Consider the following 17,310-nt stretch of genomic DNA (forward strand, 5'->3'; position numbering starts at 1 on the left):
GCCACTATACCCATACTACTATACCAGCACAATCACCACAATCACCGTCACCAGCACAAAAGCAAAGTTTTAAAATAAAAAACCTGAGCCACGAGCGTGTTGGCGGTGACGACGCCGACTGAGGCTGCGACTGCGCAGCGACCGCGCTGCTTGACCCACTTTTGAGCACATACAATCAGAATGTTTCATGTTTCGATTTTATTATTTTATTTTCTGTTTCTCCTTTCTTGTATCTTTTCGATTTGCTGGTCAGCCACTATAGTATACTACTATAGTATAGGTGTGTGAGTGAAGTTACTTTTTCTTTTCTTGCGGCTTTGCTGCTCTCATTGTTCATGCTGCTAGCCGTCGTAGGCCTATGCGAGATACGTGTGTAGATACGAGAACCATTTATTTCGTGGCATGACTTTCGAAAAATTGTTTTATATTTCACTCCTCGCCTGTTGCTGTGCGGGGGGAAAATCCACCAAAGATATTACTTTCAGATTTTTAACTTCTTACCCATTAAAGAGGGTAACGGAAAATCAAACTGGATTGATAATTTCAGGAACGCACCATCTGCTTAGCCACGGCAATCGGATTTTCGACTGCATGTTGCTGTTGCTTCTGATGTTGCTGTTGCTTTAGCTGTTGCTTCTGGTGTTACTGCTGTTGCTGCTGCTGCTGCTGCTGCGTTGCTGCCGGCAGCATGACATAAACTTTCGATTGTCTGCCCGTCACATAACTGTTACTCGTCTTGTGCCTCGGTTTCCCCACATTTCCATTTCCATCTTCTCGTTCTTTGGGCCATTTCTTCTTTCTACCACATCAATTTGGTCTTTGGGCTTAAATGGGTAATTGGGTCAGGCCCCGCTGGCCGCTTTTTGGGAAAAACTTTTCAGACTCATTTCACTTAAGATTCTTTGGCTTATGTTTGTAGAAGGTCTCCGTACTCACGGGCTGTTAGTCATGCGGCAGCTGGGTCTTGTTCTTTACGAGACTTTATGAAATTCAGAAATCTCTTCTCTCTTTCGACTTTTTACAACTTTCGTGGCTTATTCTTTTTGTGGCTGGGCGCTTAATGCGTTTGGCATCGTTTTCGGCTTCTTCTCTGGTTCTGCCTCGCCCTCTGCACAGCTTCTTCTTCGTGCCATCTTGTTAATAATTTTATGTTAATTATTAAAAAGTGAAAATACGATTTTGGCTTTTGGGGTCTCGGCTTTTGGCTGCATTAATCATTTGGCCGCGATACATCTTGGCTCGTTTCTTTTGCCCCAGCAGTGCAAACGGTTCTGGCCCGGCCGAGATTTATATAACTAACCGGCCATCCCATTAAATCTATTAGCTCCCCATTCGACGAAGCTCATCGTTTGGCAATAAAATGCGTTTTCGTTTTCAGCAGAAACAAAATATTCCGTTGCTCATTAGCATGTAAATAAAAATTCGGGCCTATCTGTTGGTCGAAAGTCGTTGGATTGCGACACAAGATTGAGCACTGCATGACTAAACGGATCTCGGACGGGTTCTGCATCCCTGCTTTGTGGGCCATACTTGCAATGGAGAGATGATTTACATCTTTATAACACCGAGTCTATATGTAACAGTCGGTGGCTTTATCAGGCAACTTTCACCCAGCTGGGCGAGGGTAAAAGAATCGATCAATCGGCAACGGTGTGAACTGGCATGCATAGAACTCAGCTTTAACAACTTTACAACATTGAAATTCTCGCCGACAATTTATCAAGCTTGGGAAAATCTCGGAAGAAAGAAAACGCTGACAAACTGCGAGTAAATAGAGGCCTACTACAGGGCAATTCAATCCGAGTACAATGGGCTGGGGGGATTGCTGCTACTGCAGACATCTTCTACATTAGAAAGTTTTCTACAACTACCAGGAAAGCATCGGGCGTAAGACAAAAGAAACAGTTGTAAGTGCAGAGAGCCCAAGCCCCCCGAAAGCCAAGCTACCCAAAACCCCGAGAAAAATACTCCAAATGGAGCCTGCCGAAGGCAGAGCTTGCAACGCTTACTGCGCACGGCTTAGAGACCAGTGGAGGTACCAGCCACAATGCAACAAGAAATGCAGCGGTGAAAGATTTCCAAATGCAAGCAGCCACGATGGTCCAAGTTAATTTCTACCCGGCTCGCTGGGTGCTGCTCTCCACATTATTTCTGCGCAGGCAATTAAACTATAATTAAGAATCTAATGGAGTTTCACTCTCCTTGTGCGTAATTAGCCATGCGGTTTATGCAAAGAAAAGTAAAAACGTTGGCAATGGAGACAATGGAAAAGCAGGCGGAATAAGATTGCCAGCGAAAACGTAGGCCAAAAATGTGCGACCAGAAGAAAAAAGTTTAAATTATATAATTAAACAAAAATCTTGACAAAAATAGACGAAAGTTGTCATTTGCAGCGGCGGAGAGGGAAAAGCTGAGCACTGTAAACTGAAAACCGAAAACCGAAAACCCGAAGCGGGCTCAGAAGCAGCAGCGATGAAAGTTAAAGTTATAAAAGCAGTTTGGGAACGCACGGGAATCGAAACGATGGTGAGCTGTAAATAATTAATCGTCGTCGTCGTCGTCGTCTGTGTGCGAGAGCAGCCAAGGCAAAGGCACCCAAGGCGAAACTCTTACTCGGAGCACATGGCAAACAAACCGCGAACCAAAACAAAAGACTTCAACGAAGAACCAAACTTGAACGGGCCCCTGCGATGGTGTTAGTGCGCCGACACGTATACGTATACGTGTTGGGTGAGAGAAAGAAATGGTAAAAGCACTCCTGAGCCGAAGAACCAACGGCAGAGCTTCCACCTGGCGAATGTGTGAGTGTGTGAGTGCGGCAAGCGAAAGCGTCGCTGCCGCCGAGAAACGAAATGGAATGGCATGAAATTTCTTAGCGATCTTTGAGGATAAGCGCTGGTTTCACTGCGCGCTGCCGCACAGACGTCTACCGCGTTTCGAGGCAGACGTTACGTTCCAACGTTCGGCGCGCAAGAATCGCCAGCTAGCCAGCCCGTAGAAAGTCGCGCCTGCGCAGAAACTACTACTACTACTACCATAAACAGATAGAAAGAAATACTTCTAAAAACAAGATCGTAACAAAAGTGTGGAAAATAGAGTGCAGCGAGTATCCAGCCCAGAGCATCATGCTGCCCAAGTGCAATCAAAATGTTATCTCCTCTTGACTCTGCGGTTGGATTTTGAGTTTCTCCCCCTGCCGTTTACGAAGACCACGAATCCGTTTTTATTAACTGCCTTGTGTTCTCTGCATATCAAAACGCAAAAGTGAAAGTGAATTTTCGGTGTTTCGGTGCGTGAGTGCCTCTCTTGAATGACAAATATTGATATGGTACAATGAAAACCAGGCAATTGCAGCCAACCAAATAAGCGTCGAGAGAAACTATCTAAGAAATACATTTATTTTTGTGCCCATTGGATTACGGAAAGTTGGCGACCAGCGGCTCAAGGATACCCATCGGGATCGGAATACAACAAGCACACAGCGCTATTATCAACAAACTACTCTATTTGGATATGGCTGCCAACGAGATTATGACACCCACAGTCAATGCGAATTGTCAATACTCGACCAGATATTGTTGTAAGTTGGCTTGAACTTGGGGTAACCACTAACATAAAGTCGAACTTTTTATAGTACTATCTAAGGTTCGACTGTACTACATTCCAAACTATCTTATGAACAAAAGCTTTTTGTAACCCTTCTTCTTCTAAGCTTCATCTCCCACATTGTTTACTAACCCATCAAGTTCTATCAATTAGAGAAGACTAAACTCCAATCACCCACACACAAGGGGCTTGGGCTCCCGTTCCCCCATTGAAGCGCAGAATGCCCAGCGAAAGCAACAAACAAACAAGCAGTGTGCATTCGGGCAACCTGCGCAGCAAGAAAGAAATTTTCAAAACAAAAAGCAAAAGCTGCTTTTTTATAGAAAGTTTCCCCAGGAAGGGGCCCCAAGTGGCTGTAGTTGCAGCCAGTTTGGAGTCGCCCAGCACTGTGCGGTGTGTTGCCGTCGTCGAGCATCGACGGCGACTAGCAGTCGTTGTCGTTGCCGTTGCCGTTGCTTCTGCTTCTACAGTATCTGAGTATCTGTATCTTGCGACTGGCGATACATCTGTATCTCTGGCCGTCCCTGTCTTTTGGCCTGGCTTTAGCTTTGGCTTTGGCTTGGCAGCTCGCTTCTGCCGATGCTACGACACGAATATTAATAGGTGAAAGTTGTTGCTTCGTTTCTTCGTTTTTCTTTCTCGTTGAAGCCGCAGTCGCAGTTGCTGCTTCTGCTTCTGCCGACGTCGCAGCCACTTCTACAGACAAAGATCCCTTTTCGGGTGCAAAATTTATGTTTCCTAAGAGTCGTCCAGTAATTTCTCTGCACTGCTAGTAAAATTGGCCAAATCTTTAGCTGCACAAAAAAATAAAAAAAACACAATATAATTATATATATATATATAATTATATTTATATTTCAATTTAATTTGAATATTTCTCGAATGAAATGCTAGCAAAATCATTGTAGATCTTTCACTAGCAAATGAATTACCATTTCATGTCCAACAAATTTCTTTCTCTGTTGGTGAATGTTGTTGGTTGGCTTTGAATCCTGTCATAAGTTGACCCACTTTGTGGCACATTTCATTGCCATGCAAATGGGCTTGATCGCAAACCAGAAACGAATATCCCTACTTCAAGCGCAGCCTTCAAGCTTGTTTACCATTACCAAACCAGCAGACATTATTCCCATACCAAATCCCAGTTTCTTACTGTCGTTTTGGCATTTTCATTTCCATTATAATTAAGAGCTTACATAACCCAGGTTTGTTTACAAACTCGGCTGGGCAGGTTCGCGTTTCGAGTTCAATGTCCCAGCGTTGGGTCTGCAGATTGCAACAGTTCCTGCGCGACGCGTGTGGATCTCTCTCGAAGCGTATACGCAATATTGTTTGCTTGTGCTCTAGGGCTCGATTCCGATTTCGATTTCGATTTCGATTTGTGCTCTACACACATATGTATGTACTTATGAGTAGTTAGATTCATAAATATTTATTATGCCCAGCTCTCTGGCACGCGCAATTATCAAGAATGACGCATCGGATTTTCTGTTGGCCAAAAATCGATGCCAAAACACTGTTGAAGTACATAACAAGAAAATAGTTTAAATGCTGGCGTTGGCGAGCAAAGTGTTGGAGTGGAATTGGAATTGGATTGGAGTGGAGGTTGCCCAATAGTGCCGTTAGATGATAAACCGCTACAAATTATTTTTTACCCACAGACATACATCAATTTATTTAGTGTTATTTCTCCGATTGTTTTCTATTTTCGTTTCGTACGCTTATTATGCAACCCGCCAGCTTGTATCTTGTATCTTGTCGTTTGTCTCGAAGCTTGACGAAAGTCACAGATGCGATGATGGGCAGCGTAAGATGATCAGATCAGCAGATGATCAGATCGGCCCAATGCCAAATCTTGAAAGTGAAAACACAGTGGCCTCAGTTCCCAAAACCATCGGAGTAACTGGCCCATTAGACAGCGAGCACTCGGGGCTTTCTAAACCTGCGTGAATTTCTCACATTTTTCCGCCCTGTCTAGTTTGGCTTCCTAGTCCGACACGTAGCCGCCGTTATGCAATCGCTTATTAATTCTTTTATAATGCCTGCACTGTGGGTTAGTGCTTTTTCGGCCGCCGTTTAATTGGCCATCCGACGTGTTGGCAGAAGTGCTGCTGGAAGTCAGGAAACGCTTCAGATGTACGAGCATTTGAATGCCAGTGGCTGGGGGGCCAAATGCCTTTATGCAACTCTTAGCAACCGAAACGAAACTGCCAAGGGGCTCCAAAAACGAAAACCGAAAGCCCATGATCGATGGTATATACATTTCTCCGCCGGAGCTGCAATTAATTCGAAATTACCTGTAGAAACGGCCCATGATAGAATCGCACCCGCCGCAGACATTATTGTTTGCCAAAAAGAAAAGAAATATAATTGAACCATTTGTATTTCGCACGAACAGAAGAAGACTGGCGCAAAAAAAAAGGCAAAGAAGAGAAAGAAATGCTTAATTTTATTTTTACATCCACCATTCATCTGGTTTTTCGTACCGTCGTATCTTGCCTTTCTTTTGCACTAACCATCGGACTACCGCAACAGTGGCGCCCTCTGTGCCGCCGTCTCTTTCACACTTGAGCATGCCGCCTCTTTCGCTCGCAGTGTTGCATATATTGATTAGAACTTTCACTTTAGGTCCGCTTCAATTGGGGCTGCTTTTGTGCCGTTTTTCATTCGGCCGAGGAATTGAATAATAGGTGGCGAGGAAGAAGTGACCCAGAAAGTGAAGATGCCGAGATGTCCAATCAGTGCTGATGAGTAATAGTTTCCCGACACATGGTGAGCTGTCTTGGGCCCTCGATAGAAAGTTACCAAATCAAGTTCGCGCCCCTGCTAATGCACAACCACAAGTCATCTCACTTGGAGTAGATAATTGCATGTGAGGGCGCTGAAATGATCAAGAAACTGCGAATAACAAATAAAAAATATTTTGGCTAGCGTGTGGGGAAGGTTAAGTTTTTATGTAAGATGCCACAATTTAATTTGATTTTTATTTTCTTGGCTGGCCAGGCGGGCAAGACATCTTGAGGTTCGCCAACATCAACACAATAGTTTTAATAAATGATTTGTTGTTTGAATATTTTTCGTGTTTTTTTTGAAGCTTTGTTTCAATATCTGCCCTGATGTATCGACAGCACGTAATGCCATGCATATATACCCACATAAGACACATGTAGGTGTGTATGTTGGCTCTTACCGCTATTTACATTAACATTAGAGCTTTAGGTTTACGGCTCCGTTGCTCGTTTTTCTTTCTTTTTGCTGCTGCCGCTTCTGACAGCGCAAAGTGAAAGTTTTTCGACTGTAACTTGAGCCAACTCAAGCTAAGCCGACTACGAATCGTGCGAACGCACCGAAATCAGGTGGCTATATCTGGCCTCGGCGATTGCTGGTTGCTGGCCAGCCTCGATAAGAATATTAATGCGAGGGACTGAAAACAAAAGTGATTTTCTCGGTGACACATTTGCCGCTGGCTTCTCGCTTTCAATTAATGACCCACTCATTAGCCAGGCGTTAAATCATAGCGCCAATTACTTGGAAAACGCAAGCATGCAAATGGTAAATGGTAAATGTTTGCATTTGGCCTCGCCACACAGACTCGGCCAGAAATCGCTCAGCCGCCGTGTTGCACTTTCGAAAAGTAAGAGACGCGGTAGAAAATATGCAGCAGCACTCCAAGTGCATGACAAACAGCGCCATTGGCAGAGGCGAAGAGAAAAATCTTTTGTAAAAGTTCATAAACCTTCTCGCCAACAATGGGATTACTACCACTACTACTACTGCTACTACTACTGCTACTACTACTGCTACTACTACTACTACTATAAAGACGACTTTGGCTTCTGCCAGTGCTGGCTGCAGCTGGAAAAGCAAAACAGCTAAAGCACAATCCGAACTGCATACATGAAAAGTTAAACAAAATTTTCCCAAAGCAACCAACGGCAGAGAAATGCACAAAGCGGGCGCATAAAAAATATTTTTCCTAAATTACTTCTGACGATGTCGAGGATAATGATAATTGCCACGATGATCGTAATGCCGATGATGATGATGTTGCTGATCATGGTTATATGTAGTGCGGAATTTCCACAGTTGGTTAGCGTACATTCAACTGCAAAATGGAAAAGCAGAAAGCACAAAGAGAAAAGCCCGCTGGCGAAAGATAGAAAATTCCCCGCAACAAGTTGCCTCGCTTGGTTCCACGACTCCGTCAGTTTCGGTTTATATCATCCGATGCTTTCCCGCTTTTCCAGCCTATTAGCAACTGCGTCTCTCGCCTTCCGTCCGACGTCCGTCGTCGTTCGCCTTTGTTTGGCTTTGACTTTCTTCTAGGTTTTCGCTGGAAAAATCATAACAAACAAGAGTGTTTCTTTTACCGTTCGCCCGGTTGTTACTGCTATCTCCAGACTCATTTGTGCATCATTTGGGAGAAAGTAAAAGCCAAGAATTAAATGCCACTAGCCGTTGGCTGGAGCTGGAGCTCGAGCTGAAGCTGAAGCTGAAGCTGCAGCCTGGTCGATGACTTACACGGTAAGTGCAGCCACAACCGCTTGCCACACGGGGCGTATGCGCATTATAGCCGCTGGTCGCTGGTCGCTGGCGTGTGGAGAAAACACCGAAAGAAATGCAGCGGCAGAAGAAAACCGAACCGAAACTGCATCTGATGGAAAGCCACATGATGGTCGGCTGCAATTTCATTGCAATCGCAATCGGATTCGGATTCAGATTCGAATTCGGAGTCTGGTTACCGTGGTTTTTGCCCAAGTTGAGACCCACACGAATTCTTGCATTCGTTTGGGCATCGCAACGAGGTGGTGTGCATTTTTCAAATGGCTGGCAACGAAAGTCTCGGCAAAGTGCAGCAGTTTGAAGTTCAGGGTGAATTAAGCGTTGAGTCAGCGCAAGGAAAAATATATGTATCAGTTAAGAAAGCAGGAAATGCGAATTAAAGACTATTTTTATAGAGCGTTCTTACGGTAACAAAAGCGCTAGTTTGTTTGTAATAAAATTTCAAGTCGAGCAGAATTGGAAAGCCATCGGTACTCTCTATTGTCCATTCGTTTTGGTCTTTGGAATTGTAAATTGAATACCTTCCAGAGCCATTAAGAATCCTACTCTGCCAATCCAGCTCCCATCAATCAATGTCGCCTAACAGACCTTATCTCTGCCCAATCTGGCGTAGACTGGCATTCCATTAATCCAATCCAGTTCCATTCTCCGGCCTCTGCGATCTTCCTATCACTTTCAGTACGGCTATCGGGAGTAGGGCACGTCAAATGCTTCATTAATTCCCGCTTGCAGTCGGGCTATATGGAAAAAAAGTTGAGAAAGATAGACGTACACAAATCCTGACCCAATTAGAAATTCTCACGCAAAGAGGAGACTGAAAGCGAAGAAACGCTGGACACACTGAAGAGGCCGAGAAGAAGAAAAAACGAAACGAAACAAAACGTCACGGTTAACAATTCCACGTTTAATCAAACAAACAAAGAATTAAGCAAGAAGAAAACTTGCCATCGCCTTCACATTTCTGCGCCTGTGTGTGGCCGAGTGGCTGTTGGTGAAAGAAAAAGAAAAGTGCAGGAAGCCAAATAAGCGTGGCAAAAAGAAAGCAAGCGAAACGAAACGAACGCGGCTCAGCACAATGGAACCGGCCCAAAAGAAGCTTACCAACCGACAGCCATTCTAAGTAGCCATAGTCCGTGGCAATAAAAATTCGAATTCGAAGTAGCAGCCAATTATAAAGGCAACGTGATTGGACCCCCAAACATGCCCGAATACCAAAGAATCATAAAGATCCCCGAAAGAAATGAAAAGACCCAAAGCCCATACAAAGCATGCACAGAAAAAACCTCTAATGCTTTCCTAAATAAATTCCCTATCTTATATAGGCAGCCATAGAAAATAAAAAGCTCAGAAAAAATGTAGTTGAATATTTGGTAATATTGTTTTTGTGCTGAATACTGGCTTGTTCTTATCTTCATAATACGATATTTTAAAGCTACAAAAAATAAAAATATCCTAGGAGGTTTTTTTAATGTTGTTTGATGATAACTATTATTTGGATAAAATGTATCCCTTAAAAAAATACTTTTGTAACGTTAAATGTTTATGTTCCATAGATATTTTATTTATTTTTTGTTTTTTATTTAGCAAATCTTATCTTGGATTATAATCTTGTGGAGATAAAGGATTAATTATAAACTCCAAGCAACAATTTTTTTTAAGCCTCTGTAAAATATTATACAATAGGGGTTTTAAATTATCTTACTGTTGTTATGATGTAGAATTTAAATCTTGCAGTATATATTCTTCAGAGATCAGAACTGAGTTAATGGAAGAATCATTCTTATGTTTCTTAATTGAAATTGTATTTTTTTTTCCTCTGTATCATGCTTATGAGCTACGATGGGCCTGCATTTCCGAGCTATAGAACCGGTTCTCGACCCACGAAAGTGCTCTAAACGGAAGTGAAGCACGGCCAGCATAGCAATGGTGATGGTGATGGAGAGAGGCAGATAAAGAACCGTCATCGGGGCGAGAAGACTCGGCTTGAAGACTCGTCTTTGGCTTCGGCTATGGCTTCGTCCAAAAATATAGGCCAAAAGAGAAACTAACGGTAAACGTTGTTTCTTCGGCTGCTTGGCAAGCGAATTGGATTGTCTGCGCAAGAAGCGACCACAGCATCAGTTTCAGCATCCGAGGATTTGGGTTACATAAAAGGGCGCAAACGGAAAGTAGAAACCGAAAGAAGCGAGAAGTGAAGAAGTGAAGAAGTGAGCCCAAAGGTCTCACAAAGTGGCCAAAACCAATACTTTCAAGCTCTCAAGCACTCAAGCACTAGAGCAACCACTCACACGCACACGCACAAGCACAAGCACACATACGTTCGACGCATAAAACTTGTTACGAAGAAAGTGAAACTTTTGTGAGCCAGCGCTGTCTTCTGTCTTCTGTCCCCTATCCCCTGTTCCCTGCCCCTTGGCCCCTGCCCCCGCGAGAAACCCCTGGATACACGAGTACATACATATATGCATTGTGAGCGGTCTGCGAAAGGGGAGCGTGGAACTTGAGCGTGTCACGATCAAGCGCGTAGAGCAACGCAGAAGGTTGAGGTTGTTTTGCAAGCTGCCTGCGAATTTTTTATTCCGACTTGTTATGTTTACTTATTTGGCTGCCCCAACTATTTTTGTTTCGTATTTCTCTCGACTCTGACGCAGAGATTTCTTAACGAGCGATCTTTTGGGTTGGGCTAGGTTGTATTGCTGCCAAACCATTAAACGAATCGAATGGGGGCTTGGGAATTGCTCAACCATCAGCAGACCGATGTCGATCTAATACCCTTGCCTTGACACAGAGCAGGCCAGTGAGTAAGCGAGTTTCACAAAGCCAGACCCCGGGAGACCTAAAATTAGAAAGTTCAGCAAAGCATTGACCGGGCATTCTTGCGAAAAGCCAAACAATTTTTGATTGCCTACACTTGAAAGTAATTTTTAATTAAGAATTTATTCAAATTTTTATTTTTATTTACAAAAAATCATATTCAAAAGCAAGTCTTTCCAATTAAGACCCGAACTTTACTTTACTGAGAAAGTCGTTTCTGAATGCATGAAAAATTACAAATTCTGAATCTGAAAACTTAAAATAAAAAAGAATAATAATTTCAATTAATACTAGTATTTTTATAAACAAGATTCTAATCCAAACGATTTGAAATAAATCGAAAATTTTTTTCCATTAAACTTGAGATTGAGTTTTTGATACTGAGAAGTTTCTGGTGTTTTTCTCAGTGTACTCTGCAGAATCCAGCCAAATCAAAGCAGCCGCCGTCGAGTGAGCTTTTTCTTAGATCCGGCTTTGAATACTCGACGCTGCATCGACAAACAATTTTCTCTCGGGGAAAAACACTTGGAAAGCCCAGCAAGACTGCAAAACTGAAAAGCGGCGCTTGTGCGACTTCTTGGACGCAGTGCAGCCATAGCACAGTCATAGCCACAAAACAAGAAATCAACCGCAGCCAAAGTCAAGAAACGTTGGGTAGAAATACCAAGAGCCGAAAGCGTGCTGCCGACAGTCGACAGCCAAAGCCGAAAACTTGGCCCGAAGGGGCCAGCGGAAAAAGTGAACGAGTAGAAATTACGGTAAATAAATAAAGAAAGACGGCTAAGAGAAATAAGCGAACGCGAACGTCGTCGTCATGAGCGAAAGTGAAATCTGCTAATGAATTCTTCAACGTTGAATAGTTTTCAGTCATTATGGACAACGTACAGCCGTTGTATGTGGCGTATATTTGATGGGTACTCGAGTGTGTGTGCCTGAGAGCCATGTAACCGGGCACAGTCAGCCATTCCATTCCTCCAATCCAGCGATCACTTGGCGGACCTGCGCATCTGCAACTGCAAACGGAGATGGAAATGGCTGTACAGTCAGAAAACATTATACATTTTCTTGTTAGATATTTTATTTAAATTTTAAAATATCAACAGTTCAAATTGGTGTTCAAACAAAGTTTTTACCGATCAATTTTTTATTAGAATTTGGATAAATAAATACAATAAATAATAGCTTGTGTATTTATAAAATACATACATATAAAGACTATGCTAGTCTCTAGGCCTCGAACTTTACTTTTCTACTTACATCATTGTTTATATTTAATCAATTTCTGATGCTAACAAAGTTATAAATGAAATGTAAATAAATGTTGGCAAAACTTGTCCCTTCCAAATATTTCTTTCTGTGTGGCGGCCAATAGCTACTGACGCTGCTTTGGCTCTACCTTGAGCTGCAGTTTCGATTTTTTGGCTATGGTCCGCGGGCCCAGCGGGTAAAAGTTGCTAGATTCGTTATAGCAATTAACCACAAGGCACACGGCGCACAGTCGTAAATGGCCAAGCGGCAGGCATCGATGCCGATCCGCTGCCAGATGATTGCAGTGATTACCCGATTCCGACTGCAAGTCCGACTTGCGACTCGGGTTCATTGAAACCTGGTGCAGTTTTCTATAATTTGCCGCTGCCGCCGCCGTTATGGCCAGAGGTCTTTATCGATGGAGCGCGGCTTAAACTTGAATTGCATTTGGCAGGTGGAAAGTGGCTGCCAGCCAGAGCAATGCCCCTCGATTGGTATCCCTGATTGCAATGCGCCATTATCATCATCATCCTCGATTCTTGCCCAATGCCCTACTCGAAATCGAAATCGAACTCTAACTGATTTTGTATTGTGTGTCTATTTTTACTTGCAGGGGAGGCAGAAAAAGTCAAATCATTGATCAGATTGCGGGCGGAACTATCGCCTCTATTCACGGGCAAACGAAATGCCTCCAAATATGCCTGGGCGTAAGTAGTGATGCCGTTAGTAAGCCCATTGCTCAACTCCCAATAACTCTCGATTTCTAATCCTTAGCGTGGTGGAACGGGAGCTCAATGTGCCGCTGCCGCTGTCGAAGATCATCAAGAAGTGGAACAATCTGCTGCAGGAGTACAAGGCCATCAAGATGTCCGAGGAGCCGAAGCGGCGCGAGTGGCCCTTCTTCACCCTGATGGACGTGTACTTCAGCGACCAGGTGAACGATCCCTCGCTGCGTCTCTTCTCGTCCACGAAGACCCTGAAGGAGACCTTGGACGACAGCGTGTTCGAGGACGATCCGATCATAGCCTCGGCCATTGCGGCGGCCACCAGCGGGGCCTACATGGACATCGATGAGCTGATCCGGCGGCAGAAGGAGCGGGCCGCCCTGGCCGCCGAGCGCAAGCTGGCCGCCGCCGCCAGCGGAGCCAGCGGTGACTACAAGTTCGAGCTGAAGCCCATGCTCTCGAACAGCAAGTTCAACAGCAACAGCGACATGGCCAAGTTGTCCAAGAGCGTCGACGACCTCTCCATGCAGCAGTACAAGATCAAGCAGGAGCTGATGCGCCAGCGCGAGCAGGAGCAGCAGGAGAACATGGTCAAGATCAAGCAGCATGCGCGCCAGCAGCAACAGCATCAGCAGCAGCAACATCAGCAGCAGCAGCAGCAGCAACACCACCAGGCCCAGCAGCAGCGATTCCTGGGCCACCAGCAGGCCCTCTCGCCTCATCCACACCGTCTGTCGTCCTCGTCGACGCCGCCGGCCCTGCAGCACGCCCTGCAGCAGCAGCAGCAGCACATGCTCCAGCAGCAGCAGCAGCACCTGCAACAGCAGCTGCAACACCAGCAGCAACAGCATCAGCAGCAGCAGCAGCAGCTGCAGCACCACCAACTCGCTCACCCCCACCAGCCGCCCACTCCGCGTCCCAGTTCGCCACCAACCACGGCGCAGCAGATCCACATAACGGCCACACAGCACCAGGCCGCCCAGCAGCAGCTGCACCAGCAGCAGCAGCAGCCCCACAAGCAGCAGCAGTCCTATACAGACCCCAACACCATCGACCAGTACCTGCTGTCGTGGAACAACTTCCACGGGAACATGTGCCGCGGCTTCCACTCCCTGCAGAAGGACGAGAAGATGGTGGACGTGACCATCGCCGCCGGCGGCAAGATATTCAAGGCCCACAAACTGGTAAACTAGCGGCTCAGCGCCCGGAACTCCCGCACTCATGCCCCACACCCTGGTTTGCTCTTATTATCGTTGCAGGTCCTGTCCGTCTGCAGTCCCTACTTCCAGCAGATCTTCCTGGAGAACCCATCGAGTCACCCCATCCTGCTGATGGCCGACGTGGAGGCCAGCCACATGGCCGGCCTGCTGGACTTCATGTACAGCGGTCAGGTGAACGTCAAGTACGAGGATCTGCCCGTCTTCTTGAAGGTGGCCGAGGCCATGAAAATCAAGGGATTGCACACAGAGGTGAGTTTTCGTAGATTAAGTACCAAACTAAGGGGTGTTTGCTTCAAAGTACTAGAGAGTAAAATCACCTACTATCTCGAAATGCCATTTTAAAAAGTCTTTAAAAATAATGAAAATATTGAGTAATCACTAAATTTGAATAAAATTTGTCTATACAAATATTGAAAAATATCAAGGAATGCACACACCTCAGATTAACATATTATTTAAGCCGTTCTTTAAAACTGGTTTTCTACCTTAACTCTAAAACTTCCAAAATAGGGAGAGATTAAAAACTTCAATTTGCTGCAAAACGTTGTGAAAATATTTTTTCTAAGTGCTATATTTGACTTTCACTTTCGCAGAAGAACCTGGACAGCGATGCCAGCGACATCAGTTCGCCGCACGAGAGCGACGGCACCGAGTGTCGTTACGAGCGCGGCACGCACAGTGTGAACATCACGAGCGGACACGCCGCCGGCTACGGCGGAGTTCCGCCCCCGCAGCAACCGTCGCCGTCGCCTTCGCTCAACAACGGACCCAACCGCTGCCCCACGCCCCTCTCTAGCGGAGGCGGTGGCTCCGGCAATCCCAACTACGCCGGATTCCGGGAGCACATCAAGTCGAAGGCCACGCTGGCCGAGACCTTTATGAAGAATCTCAACAGGAACAACAACAACAACAACGGCAGCAGCAACAACAACTACAACCACTTGGGCGGCAGCAATGGGAGCCTCAATCTGACGGAGGCGGAGAGCAACTCGTTTGCGATCCTGCAGGCGAACAGCAAGAAGATGCTGGACTCGGCCCGGAAGCAGCACAAGTACCTGGCCAAGCGCAAGATCCTGATGCACTACAACACGGAGTTGGGTGGCGAGAAGCGGCTGAAGGAGATGGACCGGGATCGCTATCCGAGTGCCGAGCAGCACGATGACGCCTTGAACAACAACCACAGCCACGCCCAGGACAACATTATGGAGCCGATTATCACGACAATTGTGCCACAGACGCCGCCACCGTCCACGCATAACAACAACTTCAAGATCCGCCTGGTGGAGAGCCATCACCTGACCAACAGCAACCAGAATCAGAATCAGAACCAGAACCAGAATCAGAGCAACAACAGCAACAGCAACAGTAGTCCCCATTCGGGCAGCAACAATTGCCACGATGACAACGATGAGGAGGCCCTGAATCTGGTGCAGATTCCCAATGCCAACGGGAGTAGGGCCCGGGAGCAGACCCCCGCCCGCGCCCCCTCCACGCCCACGCCCACGCCCGACATCCAGCTGATCAAGAGGGAGGTGGAGCAGGACATGTCGCCGCCAGAGACCATCCACAACAAGAACGGACACGACGAGGAGCTGGCTGCAGCTGCAGCAGGGTATGATCGCAAGTACGACGACAATAACAACAACCGCGGACTGGACATGGAAACGGACTCAAACAACAACAACAGCAAGCCGGGAACGGACAACAATGGGCTAGCACTGGCGCTGGGCAAGCACAAGATGCTGAGGAGTGTGGAGCAGGACCAGGAGGATCAGGAGGCGGATCACGGCGGCAACAACTGCAGCAGCGACGACAACAACAATAATCACAGCCCGCACCTGGACCTGAGCACCATCAAGAACATAGCCACGGCGGAGATCCTGTGTGGATTGAAGAGCAAGGTGCTCAAGCTGGAGGAGGAGCAGCGCGAGCGAGAGCGGGAAAGGGAGCGGGAGCGGGAACGGGATGCCTGCCGCAGCCACAGCGAGATCAAGAATGCCGAGTGATCACCCAAAACCCCAGTGGGTGCAACCCACACAGCCCCAGACAATTATGCATTTGATAAAACCTAACATAGAGAGGGACCGAACCTATGTTTGCTAATTATAGTTATTTATTATACCACTTAATATCGTTAATGTAATTGTAATGACCTGACCCCACATGAACATTGGTTAGTTTGGTAGGCCTAGCATTCTCCCAGCACACCATTTAGAATCCCTAGCAGCTAAGACTCACGAATCATTAACGTATCGAAGCGTATCGGTTTATATCGTATCGCATCGCTGATCGAAATACAAATTTAATATTAGCACCTTGGAAATTGGCCCTGTTGCAATACGAGTTAAGCCCATGTTAAACATATTGATATCGTTTAATAATTATGTATGTGTAGAGCAGTATGTTGTAGATTAATATGCCCCAGCCGCACTTTCGATTTTCAGCGAACGCTAACCGTTCTCACATTATTTATACATATACGCATACCGTACTACGAATGTATCTCAACACCAATCACGCATGCATATAAACACCCCATACTTTATTCCTATTCCCCTTCCCCTCCCCCTCCCCCTCCACTGCCCTTACATACATACATTGCACCATATACCCCCACGCGTATAGTAATAACATCGGCCCGTTCAGACCATGTACCACTGGAACGGGCCATCTACAAAGGATCAAAAAGAAAGGAACAATATATGTATCTCGTTTTTAGTTTTAACTTGCCAGACCTTTTGAATGAGCACTACTCAGATAACTCGGTTGCATGCGATCGTATTTAACTCGGCGCGCGTAGCTTTCACCCTGAAGCGGTTCCGGATCTTGTTAATTGTTGTACATGCCCGTGTGCCTGGAACCCAGCCCCCAAACGCACGACATCCATCCACTGAGAGGGTATCGATCGATTTGGCCCCGCATTCGCCCAATTCCAGGTCAACCAGAACCAACAATGCACAGTGTAACTCGTACAATATTTATTCAACTTCCTTACATTTAACAAAAATTGTGTAATGTTTTTGCTGTTGAACATTTTTTTATTGTAAAATAATTAACGAATGAATAAAGAACCCAACACATTCAAACGCATTCTCTTTAATTGATATTTTCTACAATAAGAGTACTACAATTAA

General features: G+C 45.6%; 1 protein-coding gene across 1 annotated transcript; it reads left to right on the forward strand.

The window, feature by feature from the left end:
• Positions 1-2,889: 2,889 nt before the first annotated feature.
• Positions 2,890-17,262, forward strand: LOC128262836 (myb-like protein I). Its single transcript, XM_052997390.1, has 5 exons — positions 2,890-3,580; positions 12,845-12,938; positions 13,006-14,140; positions 14,216-14,425; positions 14,770-17,262. Exons 1-5 carry the CDS (start codon positions 3,514-3,516, stop codon positions 16,180-16,182), a joined length of 2,919 nt encoding a protein of 972 aa, XP_052853350.1. The 5' UTR covers positions 2,890-3,513; the 3' UTR covers positions 16,183-17,262.
• The last annotated feature ends 48 nt before the right edge of the window (positions 17,263-17,310 follow it).

This window comes from Drosophila gunungcola, chromosome 3R, assembly GCF_025200985.1.
Source record: "Drosophila gunungcola strain Sukarami chromosome 3R, Dgunungcola_SK_2, whole genome shotgun sequence".
NCBI lineage: Eukaryota > Metazoa > Arthropoda > Insecta > Diptera > Drosophilidae > Drosophila > Drosophila gunungcola.

Bases quoted from the DNA above. Each gene is read 5' to 3' on its own strand.
- LOC128262836 (XM_052997390.1), top strand. From the start codon at position 3,514: ATGGCTGCCAACGAGATTATGACACCCACAGTCAATGCGAATTGTCAA. The intron at 12,939-13,005 runs GTAAGTAGTGAT...TCTAATCCTTAG, and splicing joins GCCTCCAAATATGCCTGGGC to CGTGGTGGAACGGGAGCTCA. The intron at 14,141-14,215 runs GTAAACTAGCGG...TTATCGTTGCAG, and splicing joins TATTCAAGGCCCACAAACTG to GTCCTGTCCGTCTGCAGTCC.